Source organism: Pogonomyrmex barbatus, unplaced genomic scaffold (assembly GCF_055798465.1).
Source record: "Pogonomyrmex barbatus isolate J1 unplaced genomic scaffold, ASM5579846v1 scaffold4, whole genome shotgun sequence".
NCBI lineage: Eukaryota > Metazoa > Arthropoda > Insecta > Hymenoptera > Formicidae > Pogonomyrmex > Pogonomyrmex barbatus.
The window spans coordinates 9,274,679-9,291,474 of record NW_028297138.1 but is presented as its reverse complement, the minus strand read 5'-3'; the positions used below and the strand labels follow the sequence as shown (position 1 = coordinate 9,291,474).

Below are 16,796 nucleotides of genomic sequence, written 5' to 3'. Positions count from 1 at the left end.
GTCGTGCGTCTTTTATCGGCACTCTCGATCAAAATTGCGCTTTTAATAGACAAAAATCGCGGAACAGTCGCGCTTTTTCGAACGGAATTTCGGAGAATGAAAACGGAGTCATCCAAACTATCATAGCGACCGGGCGAATGTAGGTTTGAGATATTCAAATTTTAGACATTCACGATTCATTTAATATGCGATGAAGTATTTGCGATAAAGTATTTAACGAGTCACGATGATTAATAATGTTCCACTTGATTGCGAAAATTTAAGCGGATATATAAAATCTTAATGAATGAAGGAGCAAAAAGAACGTAATTCAAATTGCATATTGGTGCATTTAGCTATCAGTGACGACGCGGAATTTGAACATTTTGATAGTTACGTGGCGTCATCTGAACGAAGTACGTTAGAACTTGAGCAGTGCATCGGAGATCCAATAGATTTCTCCACCGATAAATTTTTCTGTTTACGCTATCAGATAAAATAATTTTTTAAATCATTTTTTAAAAAAATTATCTTACACTCACAGCGAAAATGATCGAGATTAGCCTAGACAAAAAATTAGCTAAAATGGATAAATAACTGTGATATTCTGTATATTTTATATATCAATATAAATGACAGACAAAATTTATATCTGAACAAATTTGGCAAGAAAATCTCTTTGTCAGATGATAGCCAGTCACACTTCTTATAAAACCGACTGTATGATCCTATTTTCTTTTTTTCTCTTTTTCTTTTCTCCTCTTTGTAAGCATTAAATATCTTCACATAGTACCACATAGTAATAAGAAATATTGAATTTCTCCGTTTTTCTTCAAACTCTATTCGCATAAAGATTGAATCCTGAAAAAATAATCGCGATAACCGCAAAAGCGTTATAGCGATCTTTTCTTGTACGTAGCGTCGTCTACGTAGGCTTTATACGAATAACGCGTGTAAAAACTCGCGTGCGGTATAGAAAGCGATATTTTCGCACTTGTCACGTCAAAAGATCATAAAAGCTGAAATTGTCTGCAGTCTTTATGTGGGCAACCGCAATATATTGCCCTTCAGCCAGCCGAGTTATTTTGTTACAGCGGTTTCTAACAGACGATTTTAAACATGATTATTCGCAATACGGCATATACAAATAAGTGTTTGATCTTCAATTCTAGAATATTTTTATTGAAACGTGTAATTAATAAATATTTATAAAGTCAAATATTTGAGAGATAAGCATAAAGTAACTAAATTTATTTTTTTAAGAATTCATCTTTCTCTTTAAAAAATCCAACTTTGGCACTAATAATGTAAATATATTGGTGATTGATAATTATTAACGTTTATTTGCGTTTTATACGATATTTATGATGTATAATATTGAAAAACACTTGCATAATTTTTAATTGCACACAAGTTTTTTTTTTATATATAACAACACAAAAATAACACTTTTGCTGAAATATTTAAAAATTTGGTCAGAGACAAATGTGAAAATAATATTGTTAAACTATATAAATAATTAAATACGATTAAGTTAGTTGCTAAAATATTAAAAATTTTTACACTATCCTCATGTCAGATTATCATCATGTTTAAGAGTTTTACATAATAATTTTGGTGATCCAACAAAATTGTTTTCAAGTCTACATCTAATCAAATTTTCAATATTATTTAGATTATTTCTTTTATTATATAAAAGAAAAGCAAAAATTGAGAATTTGTTTAAACATGTTTGATATAATGTACTTTGATATTGGCAAATAACGCAATTTGACAGCATAATCCTGTTATTTCGTTTTAATAATAGTAAATTACAATTATGAGAAAATTTGCTAATTAGGAGATATATCTTTAATATGATATTAAAATAATATATAAAATTCAATATAATGTTATGATATACGTATCTTATCATAACAATACATTGTATATTACTTCAAGAAATTTAATATTGTTATTAATCACCAATTGTAAGAGGTCAAAACATCTAAACATGATTATAAGTCAAATTATAAAAACCTGAAGTACAAAGTGAAATAACTAGTCGCTGTCACAATTCCTACAGAACAAGCAAAGAATAAGAGCGATCACTAATTTTTTGATAAAGTGCTTGATATAATTCAATTGGTATGTATTTTCTAAATGGAAAAAGTCTCAAATAACAAATTCCTAATATGCATTATATGTTGTTAGATAATATTGATGTTTGTCACAATATAGCACGTTAAATTTCATTATATACCTCTTTCGAAAATCTGTGTCAATCTAATCGAGTGTTAAAATATAAAAATTGTAGCAACATGATTTAAACATCTTTAATACAAAATTTAATTATTAAACAAATTCAACGAAAATAATGTTTATAAATCTTAAAGATATAAAAAAATTATTAATTATTTAAATATATATATATATATATATATATATATATATATATAAATATTAAAAACAAAAATTTATAATTTAATAGAAAATGATTTTTTCATTTCTAAACTGTAATATAATTAATTATTAATTAATAAATTATATATATATATATATATATATATATACACGTTAAATTAATTATATTACAGTTTAGAAATAGGAAAATTATTTGTTCTACCAAGTTATAGATTTTTGTTTATTGTTTTTAATAGCTTGTCGTTGAATAATAAATAAATACGAAAAAAAGATTATTTATGTGTATGTTTTAGAAAATAATTAAAAATGGGAAATAGCAGTAGCACACATACGACAAAAGAAAATCAAATTGAACCATGCATCTTATATAATTTAAAATGTCCCTTCTGTAATCAAAAAACATGTTGCATTGAAATGTAAGTTATTCGTATAATTGAGCTAACAAAAGAATTGCGATTTTACATTGAAATCGAAAGAAATATAATTAATCAATATATATTAATAAATTAGTTGAGTTTAATACGTGTATTCTTCATCCATTTCAAATATTTATATCAAATATTAAATATATTTTTAGGAACCATTTTCACAACACTGGAGGAATTAAATGCAATTTATGTACAGGCAGCATTTACATTACAATTAATTCTTTGACCACTCCGATGGAAGTCTATTTAAAATGCGAAGAACTAGTTTCGATGCGCTACATTATTAAAAATCATTAAAGAAGATCACATGAAGAAACAATGGGTTTTGAAAAGAAGTTTCATCCAAGTTTCATCCATTTTCAATTCGGTTTGTTCGATGTGTAATGATTTAAATTATTTTTAACATATATGAGTTTAATAATGTTTTTGTGTTTACGTAAATTATACTACACTTATGCATTATGATACTTTTTATAGCATTTTTGCACACTTGTTTTGTTTCTACATTTGCCACTCATTTACTCAAATTCTAACTCAGAAAAAATTAAATATTTTAATGTAGTATAGACATATATCATTTTATGAATTCACTATTAAATTCACTATTAAATTTTAAATTAAATAGTATTAGTATTAAGATAATAACGGTTATAATTGTATTAAGATAAAAACTATGATTAAATTTATGTTATTACTCACGAAGAGGCCTATTATGAGATGTGTAAAAAAATTCGATTTATTGAGTCTATATAGACGAAAATGTTTTCTGAAATTGAGCAAACATATTTATTTTATATATTTTTTGCTATACTACTGAAAATGATCAAATCTTGTAAGAGTTAGACACATCGTATCGAGTTATCTCACTTCAATTCTGTGTTATCTACTATCGACGATTTTTTTCTAATAAATAAAAATTGTAAAAGTATATAATTTTACATTTAATTTTATTCCAATCATGCAAAAGTATGAAAATTCAATCATGAAATAATGCATTATTTTCAATAATTTTACACGTAACATTTTTTGTATTTGTATTTGTATCTTGTAATTCGCGTGGTAGAAAGAACAATGCTTGCAATGCATTTAATTCGACAAATATTTCGAAGCATTTTTTGATTGGTTGATTCATATATTTCCTTATTATGATTGGTTCAAACGTGTCAATCTAACCTGTCGAAGCCTTTATGAGACGAAATGGCTCACATTCAATATAACAATTCTGGAACTAGATGTCGGAGTAATCGTAATAAAATAATTACAAAAAGTGTAGCTGTAAATCAAATAGATCACTTTCTTGTAAAATTGTTACGATAAATATTTGAAGCCGTCTGTATAATAAATCATTGTAAAGCGTACAATTTAGACGACAAATTACGAAATTAGGTAATATACGAGAAAATAATTTCACTTTTTCGTTTAGAAAAATGTACGTAAATGCACTTTCATGTTTCTTGTGTTGGTCGCCCTGTGAACGCGATATGTCGGAGCTCGTTGCCCGCTCTTCCGGTTCACATCGTTCTTTCAGACGAGTAAAATGGCTGATCAGGTATGTGCTTGTAACCTCGAGCGTAAATAAATGGATTTTCGTGCGTCACGGTGATATTTTGTGAAAACCGTAATGTGTTTTCGCGATGATTAGCGTATCACGAATAATGGCGCGCGAAAAGCGGGCATATAAGTTGACATGTGTTCTAAACGATTGCGGTTAGAATTGTCAGCGTAGCACGTGGTTAGGTCGCCTTCGTGAATCTAGATAGAATATAAGAATATATCTGTGACGCGTGATTTAAATGATTTCGTTTGTTACAGAGTGAGCGTGCGTTTCAGAAGCAACCCACGATCTTTCTTAACCGTAAGAAAGGTCTGGGCCCGAAGCGGAGGAAGCCTATGAGGTATAGCCGCAATGTCGGGCTTGGTTTCAAGACTCCTCGCGAAGTGAGTTCAGATACCTTCCAATTGGAAATTATTGTTTTGGCAATGAATATTTAGCTTGTTTGATATTCTTTGAAAAAGCAAATTCGTACAGTTAAATTATTTTGTGTTTGTACACAAAATATATATAAATGATTTTAAAAAATCTTCCTCAAAATTAAAGATAGAGTATATTTCTGAATTAATGAACGATATTGATGATAATAATCAGCTTGTAATTTTCTGTAATATTCTTTATTTTTATTATGAACATACAAGAGTATTCAATGATGATAAATAACGACGGTCTTCTGAAGCTATCTTGAAGATTCTATTTTTCTCACAATCTGAATGTTTTCATATTTATTTCTTAATAATGAAAAGTATGTAGAGTGATTAATGTATTTTACTAATTTAATTTTTATAGGCTCTTGAGGGAACCTACATCGATAAGAAATGTCCATTCACTGGCAATGTATCGATCAGAGGACGTATTCTCACTGGCGTTGTACAAAAGATGAAAATGCAACGTACTATAGTTATTCGCAGGGATTATTTGCATTATATTAGAAAATATAACAGGTTTGAGAAGCGTCACCGTAATATGAGCGTTCATCTTAGTCCTTGCTTCAGGTATATATATATATATATATATATATATATATATGAAAAATAAAATAATTTAATAAAAATAAAATAATTTTATTTATTCTAGAAATATCAAATTTTTGCTAACTTCCATTTTTATGATGAGATATCACGATGGTCTACTGATAAATATTTGATGATTAATTATATATCTGAATAACAATATAATATTTTAGAAATGATTAAACAATTGATTATCGTTTATTATATTTATGCATCTCATTATATTTTAGAGATGTAGAAATTGGTGATGTGGTCACTATTGGAGAATGCAGACCTTTAAGCAAGACAGTAAGATTTAATGTATTAAAAGTTTCGAAAGGAACAGGATCAAAGAAGAGTTTCAAGAAATTCTAAACATCTACCTTTTCAACAATGGTTTGTATCATTATTATTATTATAAAATTATTATTCTTTTGTAAATTAATATTGTTATATTAATATAGAAATCAAATGATGATATAAATACGACGGTCTTCTGAAAATATATTGAAGAATTATGTATTTTCACACACTGAACATTTAATTTTTTAAAGTAGATTTTTAAAATAGTGAATACAGAATTACTAACAGCTCATGTATTTTTATTGGTAATTTTTACAGAATCGTTATTGGCAGATTTCAAAAGAATTAAGGAAAAATTACAAAACTACGCAGTCAGAGATGGTTGTATAATTTTGTAACTGTCGTATTCGAAATTTGTCAAAAACAATAAAATGATTTCTTTAAAAATCCTGTTTACAATTATTTTCATGTTTTAATAACACAAATCCACACAATTCCATAAATTTGAGCATAATAATAATTTGAGCATGGATCAAAAATTTTACCTTTTATATATTATCCTCTCAATAGAGGGAAAGTATTAAAAAAAAAAATTAAATATTTAAAAAAGAAATTAAATAATGTATTTGATTAAAAAAAATATATAAATTCCAATTATAAGAACAATTACAAGAAATTTTTCTAATACTTAACATAAACATTAAATTAAAAATCATTAACAACATATTGCTCGATTCTTGAAAATATATTTCAGCAATTTTCAACAAGAAATATTAAATATATAAAAATTATTTACATAGTTTGGCGAATATTATTGTCATAAATTATAAAAATACAATTTAATTTTTAAAGAGTAGACCTGATATGTCATATTCGTGTTGAGATAGAAATGATATTACAACTAGATGCATAGTAAAACTTTATCCTGTATAATAATTATATAATGTAAATTTAATGTAAACAAAAATTTACATTAAAAATTTTTTAATTATATTCAGAAAATAGAGATTCATTTTATAACATTTAGATCAACAATAGAGAATTCAATTTATAAAGGCACCAGTATTTAAATGTTTTTTATATTATTTTTCTTAGTATCTCCAGTCATATTTTTATTAAATCAATTTTATCAAAAATGTATCACAATTATGTTTGACATAACAACCTAATAACTTTTCTAGATGAAAAGTAGTAATATTCTAATATATTTGATTCCGTTGAATGTTATGTTAGGTAATAATTCTAATAATTCTATAAGTTAATAATAATTATATCTTTGATTTAAAAAATCTCACTCAATTTTTACTATATTGTTTTTTCCTATAATATATATAATATATAAAATATGATAACATAAAAGCACGCGAGTTCAATTTTTCATTGTCAACTTAGAAATAATGTATATCTATGTAGAAAATTTTTTTATATCTATAGCTTAGTCTCTAATATATATGTTATATGCAAAATATCAATTACTTACAGTTACATTTGCTTTATTTGAATATTCTGCTATATAAAGTATATATATAATAGGACCTGCAAAACTTAATAGCAACGAGAACACAAGAAGTTGTGTCCAAGATAATCCCCAATTATCACCAGAACATTTAAATATATCTGTTTCACAAGTTTCAACTCTTTCTGTACTTTCAGTCTCATTAAGCAAAGTGTCATGTTCTGTATGAGAAATTTCGGGAATATTGGCACTGTTGTAAGATGACAAAGGTTCACATACTGAATTTAATATGATAGTATTAATTTCAGTATTCGAGCATTCTGTGCTTGTCGATGCAGTACCCAGATCTATTAACTGTTCTTCTTGTTTTGTGGATGTTTCTTCTTGACATTGCTCAGATGTGGTATTAACATTATCTTGATTCTCAGATGATACCTCGGTTAAAATAGAGAATGGTTGTACAGGAACCTTAATATAAGGTTTAGCATATATCTCGTTCTCTTTGTCGATTTTATTAATTCGTTTCAATTCAGATATCTAAAATTACGAAAAGTAAGCATAAAGATACGAATGCATATCTTTATGCCATGCATATTGCATTTTTCTACTCACTGTACATCTGTATCGAAGAGCTAATGCCTGCAGAGTATCCTCAGGTTTGATTTGTACATTGATCACCTCAATTTTATGATAACGTAATGATACAGATTTAATAGTTTGTAAAGAGATGCCATCCTCTTCTGTACTACTTTCGTCATCCGAATGTAGGAATATGTAATACGGAGAGCTTTCTCTTCCACGCAGATGGATCATCTGCCTGAAGATTTTTTATTGTTAGACTACCTATCTTTTCATTTATACTTGATTTAATAAAATGTTTATAAGTTATTTATAAGATATTTTTCATTATTTATAAATTGAAATTAATTATATTTTCAAATTAATTTTATATTTATTGTTATTTGTTCGTAATTTTATGTCAAAAAAATTATATGACCAATGACAGACTGGAATTCTAGAATTAACCTCGAAAGTTACCTAACGCCTTTTTGTTCTTCGAACATCGCATTCACTAATTTTTGAGGCATAATGCGATCATGTTTAGAGTAAATTAATCCTTCCAATGAGAATGTTTACTCGCGTATCGCATTCGCACGAGTATTCAGAAAAAAATAATGTTACAGTTGACAGATGGAGATCATGTCGCTCCTGGGCAAGAGGCTTGAGGAAGCTTGGAGTTTGGGTAAACTCACTGGTTAGGTTAGAATGACGAATTTTACTGGAGATATGAACGAACGCGCGATGCATTTTTAGCAATCGTAAAAAAAAATCGTAATTCGAGATGATGCAATTTGAGGAAGAGGGCGAAACGTTGAAGGACAAATCTCGATGCGCTAATATCCGTGCTGATCTAAAAATGTGTTTGCTAGAAAGTGATTGTTGTAAGATCGTAAGTAAGCACGAAATTAACCTAGTTGTGTATTATCTTTATAATTTTATCTGATATCATTGTTTCGTTTTTCTCGATTGTAATAATTTTATGTACATGTGTATACACATCAAATAATAATAAACTATTCCAAAATTTCTAAAAATTTTCAATTCCAATTTTTCAAATTAATTCTTGAAGATATTTCTATCAATGTACATTAAATTTAATATCGGTTTAACTTATTTTTTATCTCTTTAATTTCAAGAATTAGAAAGAAAAAAAGTAAATTAAATTGAGATTTGAATTAATAGATATTGCTAGAAACGGCTATTAGATATATTTAAGAGAATATATAAATATGTATATATAAAAAAAATTTTTTTTTAAATTTTTTTTGACAGTACAAACGCACTCCCAAAGAATGTCTTAGGATAAAAGATGGTACAGTTCCTGATGAATGCTTTGCCTTGCGTCAGACATTCTTTGATTGCAAGCATTCTATAGTAAGTATAAATGGACTTATGCGTAGTAAATTATTAATGTTGAAAAAAGGAAATATATATTTTTTTCTAGAATATTCATGGTATAAAAAAATTTATTAATATATTCTTTTTTTTTATATTTTTACAGATGGATGGTAGACGGCGTTTTAAGGGTCCAAAAGGATATTAAATGTCAAAATATTTATTTTTGTATATATCTATATATATATATATATAATATAAATATAATTTATGTTGATATAAATTTTTTATTCATTTTTCAATGAAAAAAATTTAGGAAAGTGATAAGGAAGAAAAAATAAATCATTTAATGTTAGAAGTAATTTATTGTTATTCGTTGTACACGATTTAATAAATCTATCATATTTGCAAAGTAACAATGCACTATACAATCCATCACATTTATCCTGATATAACATCTAAAGAAACTCCTATTCTCTTGTGAGATCTGTTGCCAAACATAACTGATAAATATGATGTTTTGTATGATTGCAAAGTTACATTGAAGAGGCTTACTGCTCTATGTAGAGCAAAAATTCTTTTTGTAGATAAAAGTTATTCTTCTTGAAGAACGAAAGCGATATTTTAATCTTAAATTGGTAAAAACTTGTTTATGTTAATTTCTTTCCAATTTCATAATGATAAACAATGAAACTGCATTTATGATCGCGAAAAATGATAAAAAAGTATTTTTAATAGTTAAATCGGAATAAAGCAGAAGCTTTTGAATGTAATGTTTGGTTTAAAAGCTAATTTGTCAAAGGGTAGTTGTAAAGTGTCCAGTCTTCCTTAAAATAATATTATATTGAAATTTGTCAATCAAAAATTATTTCAGTATGACAGTTGTATAATGAGAAGAAAGAGATGCGAATATAATAGCCAAATATTTTATTAACATATTTTAATAATCACTATTTTTTTTTTAAGGTACATATCATAGACTGGACAATATTGGCTGGTTGCGTTTACCATATTTTTATTATTCAATATTACGCTTGTTTATTGCGCTGAATCGCACACAGAGATGCGTGTATCGAACATGATACGCGTATAATCACAGTAAAATTGCGAATTTTCTCAACTTTTCCCACTTTTCCTTTTTATTAAATTAAGTTATTTTGTTCCACTTTGTGTGTTTAGCGAGTATACGATTCCGACGTATGATAAAGTACGCCGTACACGGGAGTATTTTATTACAAATCTACTGGGTGGTGATCACGCCTGCGTAATCACCCTATCTATTGTCTGTATGCAACAAGCGTATATTGGCTATACGAATTTTTTTTGTACTACAATGCCAACTTACGCTACTCTTTCACTCTCTATAATAGTTATAGGCACCTAAAAATGAGATTTACAAGCTTTTTCCGCGCATGCCGTTGATCTATTCTCATCCTCTCTCCTGGAAAAAATCTTTGAAATGTATGTAGGTAAAATACAAATTCTTGGGCTTATTAATTTAAATAAAATTTGATTCTGAATTTAAATTTATTTTTTTGTGATTACATATTTTTTTTAAATGAAAAAAAAGAAAGAATGAATCTCCGCAGAAAGAATGATTAGATTATTAAGAAAACATTATTACATTGTATATAATATATTTACATTTTATATTTTATTTATCTATTTCTTTAAATATGAGGTATTATTTGCGAAATAAAATTAAATTTGATAAAAATGTTTCATTTTTACAAAATGAAAGATGAGAATAATAGAGACAGAAATAAAATGCATTTTATTAAAATTTCTATGGTTTAAGAATATAATTTACCTACATACATGACAGAGCTGCTAAATAGAATTTCGCGAGCGTCAAATCCGCATAAACGGATATATAATATCAAATATGAAGATCGATAAAAGACTTGAAGTTACGTTGGCCTTCGAAGTTTCACTACCATGTGCCTAAGTCACCTAAATTGATTTCAAGAGTAGCATTTTTCAAGAGTAAGTTTCAAGAAGAGTTTCCCATTGTGATATATACGCCGCTGATTCAAATATCACAGTTTATCGAGTATGATATGTAGTTAGCGATTATTCGATAGTTATCAATATATAGTAATAAAGTATGTTGCGTATATGCTTGTGTCTCGCGATGCCCATAGGATGACCAAACGTCTTTAATCGGCAACACGTGGCATCGTTATCTTTTCCATGTCGGCACATGGAGAATGTTCCTATTTCACAGAAAGTTAAATATCCTTAGCGCTTCAGTCCTTACGAAAATCCTTTCTGACATCCATTTTATATTATTTTATATTACGTATATATTACAGTACTTTCTGCGGCCTATGTATCAATTTTATTGCTATTCATTCCTATTCATTTCATTTCACTGCCGTTTCGTTCGGTTGACCCTACTTGGGCAACGCTCGTAATTTTGCGCAATGAACAAGATAGTAAAGTCGAAAAATACAAATAGGTCCAGTTGCATATCTAATGCAGGCATGCAGGCCGTTTCATCGACGAGACTCGTTCTAAAGCGTATACGAAGTTGCGCTTCTTATAATAGGTAGTACGATAAGAAATCACAGTGTCTCATTCGTTAACGACGTTTGCGACGACATATTTCTCGATTCCTGCAAACCCAGTATCGCGTCTTGTTTGCCGTTATGACTTTTTAATTTGCTCCTGCAATTAGAGAATAAGCTCTGATTAAAAATAGAAATATCGATCGATATTATCGGTATTACCGGTGCTCGTATCGCTATTAAAAAAAACGGTTTCGGAATCGGCGTGTTTATTTAGCTACGAATGAAATTGTAGAGTAAAGCACTGGAATTCGATACGATACCACGTTTCGCTCGGATTTTTCTGCAGGGATATACGTAATGCGATTCGAAAGGATGCTTCTTGCAGATTCTAGCAGCCGAGTGAGGAATCAGAAGCACACGGAGGGTCTGTAAAGTCCGATGTATCCGCACAGACGAGCGCGAAGTGCCGGCAGAAGTATCGCCGCAGCGGATAGATTGTCTTGCAGCTGCGAGCACTCGCAGATCAATAGGTACATCTTATCGCCCTGCGACATCGATTTGTGCAAGGTGATACGCCTGAGACCCACCGATTTCGGCAGGTATCGATACATCATTCGCGCGCCTGTAACAAGACAATAGCCAATAATAACGCCACGATACATCCCGTTAGAATAAAATAAAAGGTAATTGTTTCTTTATATGTGCAAATATTTATACGAAGTTCGATGTTCGCTTTATACGAAATGTCTACTTCCTAGAAAATGCTTATCTAAAGAGCAAAATTTTTCTTTGTTTCTATCGAAAAATTATTTGTGTAAATAAATTTTTTATTATTTAGGCATTGTTTCATTAAAATTATATGCACACACTGGAATTCCCAGAGAATATCTTTTTTAAACATTTAAACACTTTCTTGAACATATTAGAGAATCTATAGAAAAATAGGAAATTTTTTAAAGTTCTGTGTTTCAATTTTAATTTTACTCTTAGAAAAAAATTATCGTCAAATCAAATTTTTTATAATTTTGCTTTTATAATATGAACTATCAGCAATCTGCTGATTATCCAAGTTAACAATCAATATGACATACGCATTCATATATGTTTACATATATATTTACATATAACTTGCAAAATTAAAAAAAAAATCTTATGTCTCCATTAAATTAATCAAGCCAGAGAATATATATTCAAATATTAAGCAGCTTCTCTTCATAATTAAAAAATGCTTTTACAAACAAATTATTATATGAGATATACAAATTATTTATACAAATAATTTGTGCATAAAAACAAAAAAAATTTTATTTTTTAGATTTTTTAATATTTAAAACATTTATAATGAAATAATTAATCAATCATCCGTATTTTTATTAAAAATAAGATCTCTTAGTAATATATATATGCAGCTCGTATGATAATAATAATATAATAATAATAATTTAGTAGATTCATTAGCATCGCCTAATTCACAAAATAATATACATACAAAATATATGCACATAAGTAACGTTAATGAATCTACAAAACAATATGCAAAATCTGTCTAAAATTAATTTTTAAATTTAAGGAAGAGAATATAAATCTCAATTCTAAAATATGGAACTGTGCATATAATTTTAATGAAACAAAACAATGCTATAATAAAAAATTTATTTACACAAATAATTTTTCGATAGAAACAAAGAAAAATTTTGTTCTTTAGATAAGTATTTTTAAATATTTAATGACACTTTACTACTAAATTGATCAATCATTTGCATTTTTATTAACAATAGGATTTGTTAACTGCATAAGCAGATTGTATATTATTTTGTGAATTCATTAGCCTAATTCATAAAATAATACATATACAACATATATATGTATATATAAATGTAAACAACACTAATGAGTCTACATAGTAATAAATCTACAAAGCGAAATCCGTTTGAAATTAATTTTCATATTCAAGAAAGGAGATATATTATATTTTTTTTCTTGAAATAAAAATTAATTTCAAACGAATTTTGCTTTGTAGATTTAATATGATGTGTGTGTGTGTGTGTGTGTGTGTGTGTGTGTGTGTGTGTGTGTGTGTCAAGGGAATGTGTATATTATATATTACATATAATATTTTTAATACATGTATACATATGTATGTATATTCATCGAATAATTCATTTCAAGTGTAATATGTAAAATATGTGGTATACTGTGATATTTTGCCGGCGCGGCGCGCTTTGTTTATGTTTACATAGCGCGCGATGGTCGTTCAAGCGTACGGGCGTAGTGTAGCGCGTAGGCAGAGTCGCCTTCGGGTCGTTGAGCGGATGGGACGTGTCTTGCGCTTATAGTAATTTTTGTATTGCGACATCACGCATTTTCGATTTTGCTCACGCATTTTTTTATCTTTGCTCATATAACTTCTCTTTTGGATTAATTATTTTTCATTGAATTACGGCCTGTGTTGGCGCCGTTTGGAAGCCGCGGCCATTTTCTAGGAATATCAGTTCAGTGTAGTGCGTAGTGTCGGTGTATCATTACTTTTTGGGACGTGATCGCGGGAGGAAGGGAAGACGCGATCATTTCCTACGAACAATCAAGTGATTGTAGGTTTGCGTGATCGATCAATTTTCGCAATTAACGAAATCGTAAATTATTTGAACGACGGCGGTCGTTCGTTGAGACAAACACCGGCGCGATTTGCTCGAAAGCGGGATTCAAAGTTGTAAGCAGGTAATGAAAAGTGCAAGTTAGTGTTTCGCCGCGACGTTTACGAATGATAATCTTTTCATTAGCTAGAGCTCGAAATTTGTAAATCTTGCGTCACGTTTTCGGCGAGATTTTCGTGATGTATATGTAACTTACTCGACTTAACACGCGGATTTGCCGAATCGAATTCTTGAGTAATTTGAACGATCACGATATATGCGTAATGCAATTGTTTGTTCAACAACGCATCTGAATGTATCACGCATACAGAAATCTGAAATCCGCTTGTATTATGTCCGGACGATTTATGTCGCCTCTAATGTAAGTGATTTGTATCATGAGACGCGTGAATTGGCGCGTGAAATTGGCGCATCAAACTGACGCGTTTTGGTGGTTATTTTTTTCGATCCTTAGTGGAAATCTACGGACCGACTCGGGATCGAGCAACGGTTGCGACGCGTATAGTTTCTTGTTGTTATTTTGCGAACACCACCGTGATGGGCCATATATTTCAACATTATCAAATATATAAAGTAGATTTAACAAATAAAGCAAAAGTGAATAAAGACAACGCGTACTTCGCGAGATTCATTCGAAACCGGCCGTTCGTACAGTCAGCAAGATAACCATATTTTCGGAGTTGCAAACACGGTGCAAATCATACTTCTCTTATTCGCACGAAGGTATTCTTCTCTTTTTTTTTTTTTCGTGATATTTTTTGTGATTTAATGAAATAAATTAATTATATCCTGGAATAAAATGGAATGTAACAAAGTACGCGTCGCGTGCGATTAATATCGCGATTAACGGAAGTGCCGGTGTTAAGTATCGCGCGATCGTTGTGTCGTAGTAATTACAAGTGTGATTATAATTAAGTGTTTCCACGAATAGGCATTGTGTGTGACATAAAAAAGTGTCAGTCGAGAAAATCGAGAGGAGGAGAAGGCCGAGACGACAATGGCGAAGCATCGGGCAATGGCGAAGCAACCACTGAGGTGAGCATTTTATTACTTATTTTATATTTATTTTTTTTCGATTACTGGAATTAGTTATTTGCGTACTCTCGCGTACTACTATTGTTGCGTAATATCTTAAAGTTCGAGAAATATTTGAAAAAATATTTGATAAAATATAGCTAGTTGAAATTGGGAACGTTTCTGGAGCAATTTTTTTTTTAAATGATTTATCCTTAAATGATTAATGCTATATGTCCGAAGAATACTGGAATAGAAATATTTCTGGAATATTATTATGATTATGAAAAATGAAGTATGAAAATGAAATGTTAGTAGTACGATATCCATTGGATTCCATCCATTGGATGGAAGATTACATAATGCGTATACATACGTGTATATAGAGCATTTTGACAGAATATGTAAACTTATAATTACTGCTAAATTATTATTTTATAACTGAGTGTTTAAGAAATAGTGACTAGAAAAAAACTTTGAATTTATCAATTTTGAAACGGTGAAATAAAATTTAAATATGACTAATGAACACAATATGGAAAACATGGACGCTTACCTGTCCAATAAAGCCAATTTTGCTCGAATTTGAGACCGTCGTCGCCCTCGAAAACTTTAAAAATCGACACTATATAGCCGGTGGACGGAATGGGTGGTCTTCCACCGGGTGGCTCGAGTGGCGGTCTCGCGATGGTCGCTACCTCATTGAACAGATCTAACGTATGACTGGCTGCGTATCGGAGATCTCGAGGATCGAACTTACGTAGGGCCGCGCATTGCACTTCGTTGTAAAAATCTATTGGGTCCGTGCTCTGCTTGTTTATTAGATAATACGTGATAAACGGAAAATCCGCTGAAACACACCGGGAAAGCTCGGCTAAACGATCTTAAAAGTACTCGCCGTTTAATTGTCGTTAAATCGTCTCCGGATCCCGAATCATTTTACGTACCGTTCTTCTCCATATTCGTAAGTAAAATGCTTTGCGATGCGGAGGGTGCTATCTCGTTGACTAATTCCGCGGCGGTGTCGCGTTGTAGGACCAGTGGACGAGACACTGGAGACTCCATTAGCGGGTCCAGAGGCTCCAGTGGCGTCATAAAATGCGCGAGAACACATTGCTTCGGGTCCTCGACCTCGAGAACCGACAGAGGACTTCCCGGCCTTTTTTTATCAGCGACAGGAGCATGCTTCGAAGAAACAATCGAATCGAATCGAATGAGAATAAAACACGCAGATTGCGAACTACACATCAATTTTTTATTTAAAAATCGAGCGAATGGAAAAATGCGGAATAAAAAAAATAAAAAATAACCTTTTTTTTATATTTTAATACCGCGAATTTTTTATGTTGATCCGTTTTTTGAATCGTTAAGGCATATACATTACTTTATTATTGATTTATTAAATAACTATTTCTCGAAACCATTACTTACTTAAGATTTATTACGAGATGTCTCTCTAGTAGCATGTTTTATTTATTCTTAGATATTCATATGCAAAGTCGTGACTCGCAAAAATCTAAATCCAATAGCTTGATAATTCTAATTTTGGCAAATGCTATATTTGTTCACAATTATTGATCATATATTTATCGACCGTCAAGCGTTC

General features: G+C 29.7%; 5 protein-coding genes and 1 long non-coding RNA gene across 24 annotated transcripts in view; 4 read left to right on the top strand and 2 right to left on the bottom strand.

Moving 5' to 3' along the window:
• Positions 1-1,965: 1,965 nt before the first annotated feature.
• On the top strand, positions 1,966-3,743 carry LOC148935783 (uncharacterized). Its single transcript, XR_016140224.1, has 3 exons — positions 1,966-2,106; positions 2,676-2,798; positions 2,960-3,743. It is a non-coding gene; the product is annotated as an uncharacterized LOC148935783 (long non-coding RNA).
• A 473-nt stretch (positions 3,744-4,216) lies between these two features.
• RpS11 (ribosomal protein S11) lies at positions 4,217-6,104 on the top strand. Its single transcript, XM_011648441.3, has 5 exons — positions 4,217-4,359; positions 4,623-4,748; positions 5,152-5,357; positions 5,606-5,750; positions 5,976-6,104. The coding sequence occupies exons 1-4, from the start codon at positions 4,348-4,350 to the stop codon at positions 5,727-5,729; spliced, it is 468 nt and encodes a 155-aa protein (XP_011646743.1). The 5' UTR covers positions 4,217-4,347; the 3' UTR covers positions 5,730-5,750; positions 5,976-6,104.
• Positions 6,105-6,383: 279 nt separating this feature from the next.
• LOC105433251 (lysM and putative peptidoglycan-binding domain-containing protein 3) lies at positions 6,384-8,297 on the bottom strand. 3 transcript variants are annotated; one of them, XM_011648442.3, is made up of 3 exons: positions 8,152-8,297; positions 7,726-7,930; positions 6,384-7,650 (listed from the first exon to the last, which is right to left on the bottom strand). In XM_011648442.3, exons 1-3 carry the CDS (start codon positions 8,199-8,201, stop codon positions 7,126-7,128), a joined length of 780 nt encoding a protein of 259 aa, XP_011646744.2. In that variant the 5' UTR covers positions 8,202-8,297; the 3' UTR covers positions 6,384-7,125. The 3 variants fall into 3 exon arrangements, with proteins under 3 accessions (XP_011646744.2, XP_011646745.2, XP_088937303.1); XM_011648443.3 differs by having other exon boundaries at positions 6,384-7,548; XM_089081177.1 differs by having other exon boundaries at positions 8,140-8,285.
• A 124-nt stretch (positions 8,298-8,421) lies between these two features.
• On the top strand, positions 8,422-9,371 carry LOC105433252 (cytochrome c oxidase assembly factor 5). The gene is made up of 3 exons (XM_011648444.2): positions 8,422-8,563; positions 8,947-9,048; positions 9,176-9,371. The coding sequence occupies exons 1-3, from the start codon at positions 8,456-8,458 to the stop codon at positions 9,215-9,217; spliced, it is 252 nt and encodes an 83-aa protein (XP_011646746.2). The 5' UTR covers positions 8,422-8,455; the 3' UTR covers positions 9,218-9,371.
• Positions 9,372-9,921: 550 nt separating this feature from the next.
• Positions 9,922-16,796, bottom strand: part of LOC105433253 (uncharacterized) — a 28,801-nt gene continuing 21,926 nt past the window's right edge. For 13 of the 14 annotated variants that reach the window (XM_011648447.3, XM_011648448.3, XM_089081163.1 and 10 more), the window contains 3 exons: positions 16,138-16,375; positions 15,747-16,040; positions 9,922-12,144 (listed from right to left, as the gene is read on the bottom strand). In XM_011648447.3, the coding sequence (XP_011646749.2) occupies positions 11,930-12,144; positions 15,747-16,040; positions 16,138-16,375 (747 nt within the window). In that variant the 3' untranslated portion in view covers positions 9,922-11,929. The remainder of the gene's footprint in view (positions 12,145-15,746; positions 16,041-16,137; positions 16,376-16,796) is intronic. The other variant, XR_016140223.1, reaches the window with a different exon arrangement.
• LBR (lamin B receptor) overlaps positions 13,812-16,796 on the top strand; it is an 87,676-nt gene continuing 84,691 nt past the window's right edge. For 2 of the 4 annotated variants that reach the window (XM_089081158.1, XM_089081159.1), the window contains exons 1-2: positions 13,812-14,113; positions 15,108-15,211. The gene's annotated coding sequence lies outside the window, so the exon portion shown is untranslated. Of the gene's footprint in view, positions 14,114-14,735; positions 15,212-16,796 lie in introns of those variants that run through there. The other 2 variants (XM_025219826.2, XM_089081157.1) reach the window with 1 other exon arrangement.

Coding starts and splice junctions, on each gene's coding strand:
- RpS11 (XM_011648441.3), top strand. Junction 4,749..5,151: donor GTTTCAAGACTCCTCGCGAA/GTGAGTTCAGAT, acceptor TAATTTTTATAG/GCTCTTGAGGGAACCTACAT. Junction 5,358..5,605: donor CATCTTAGTCCTTGCTTCAG/GTATATATATAT, acceptor ATTATATTTTAG/AGATGTAGAAATTGGTGATG.
- LOC105433251 (XM_011648442.3), bottom strand. CDS start 8,201: ATGCCTCAAAAATTAGTGAATGCGATGTTCGAAGAACAAAAAGGCGTT. Junction 7,931..8,151: donor GAAGAACAAAAAGGCGTTAG/GTAACTTTCGAG, acceptor AAAAATCTTCAG/GCAGATGATCCATCTGCGTG. Junction 7,651..7,725: donor CTCTTCGATACAGATGTACA/GTGAGTAGAAAA, acceptor TCGTAATTTTAG/ATATCTGAATTGAAACGAAT.
- LOC105433252 (XM_011648444.2), top strand. CDS start 8,456: ATGATGCAATTTGAGGAAGAGGGCGAAACGTTGAAGGACAAATCTCGA. Junction 8,564..8,946: donor AAAGTGATTGTTGTAAGATC/GTAAGTAAGCAC, acceptor TTTTTTTGACAG/TACAAACGCACTCCCAAAGA. Junction 9,049..9,175: donor TTGATTGCAAGCATTCTATA/GTAAGTATAAAT, acceptor ATATTTTTACAG/ATGGATGGTAGACGGCGTTT.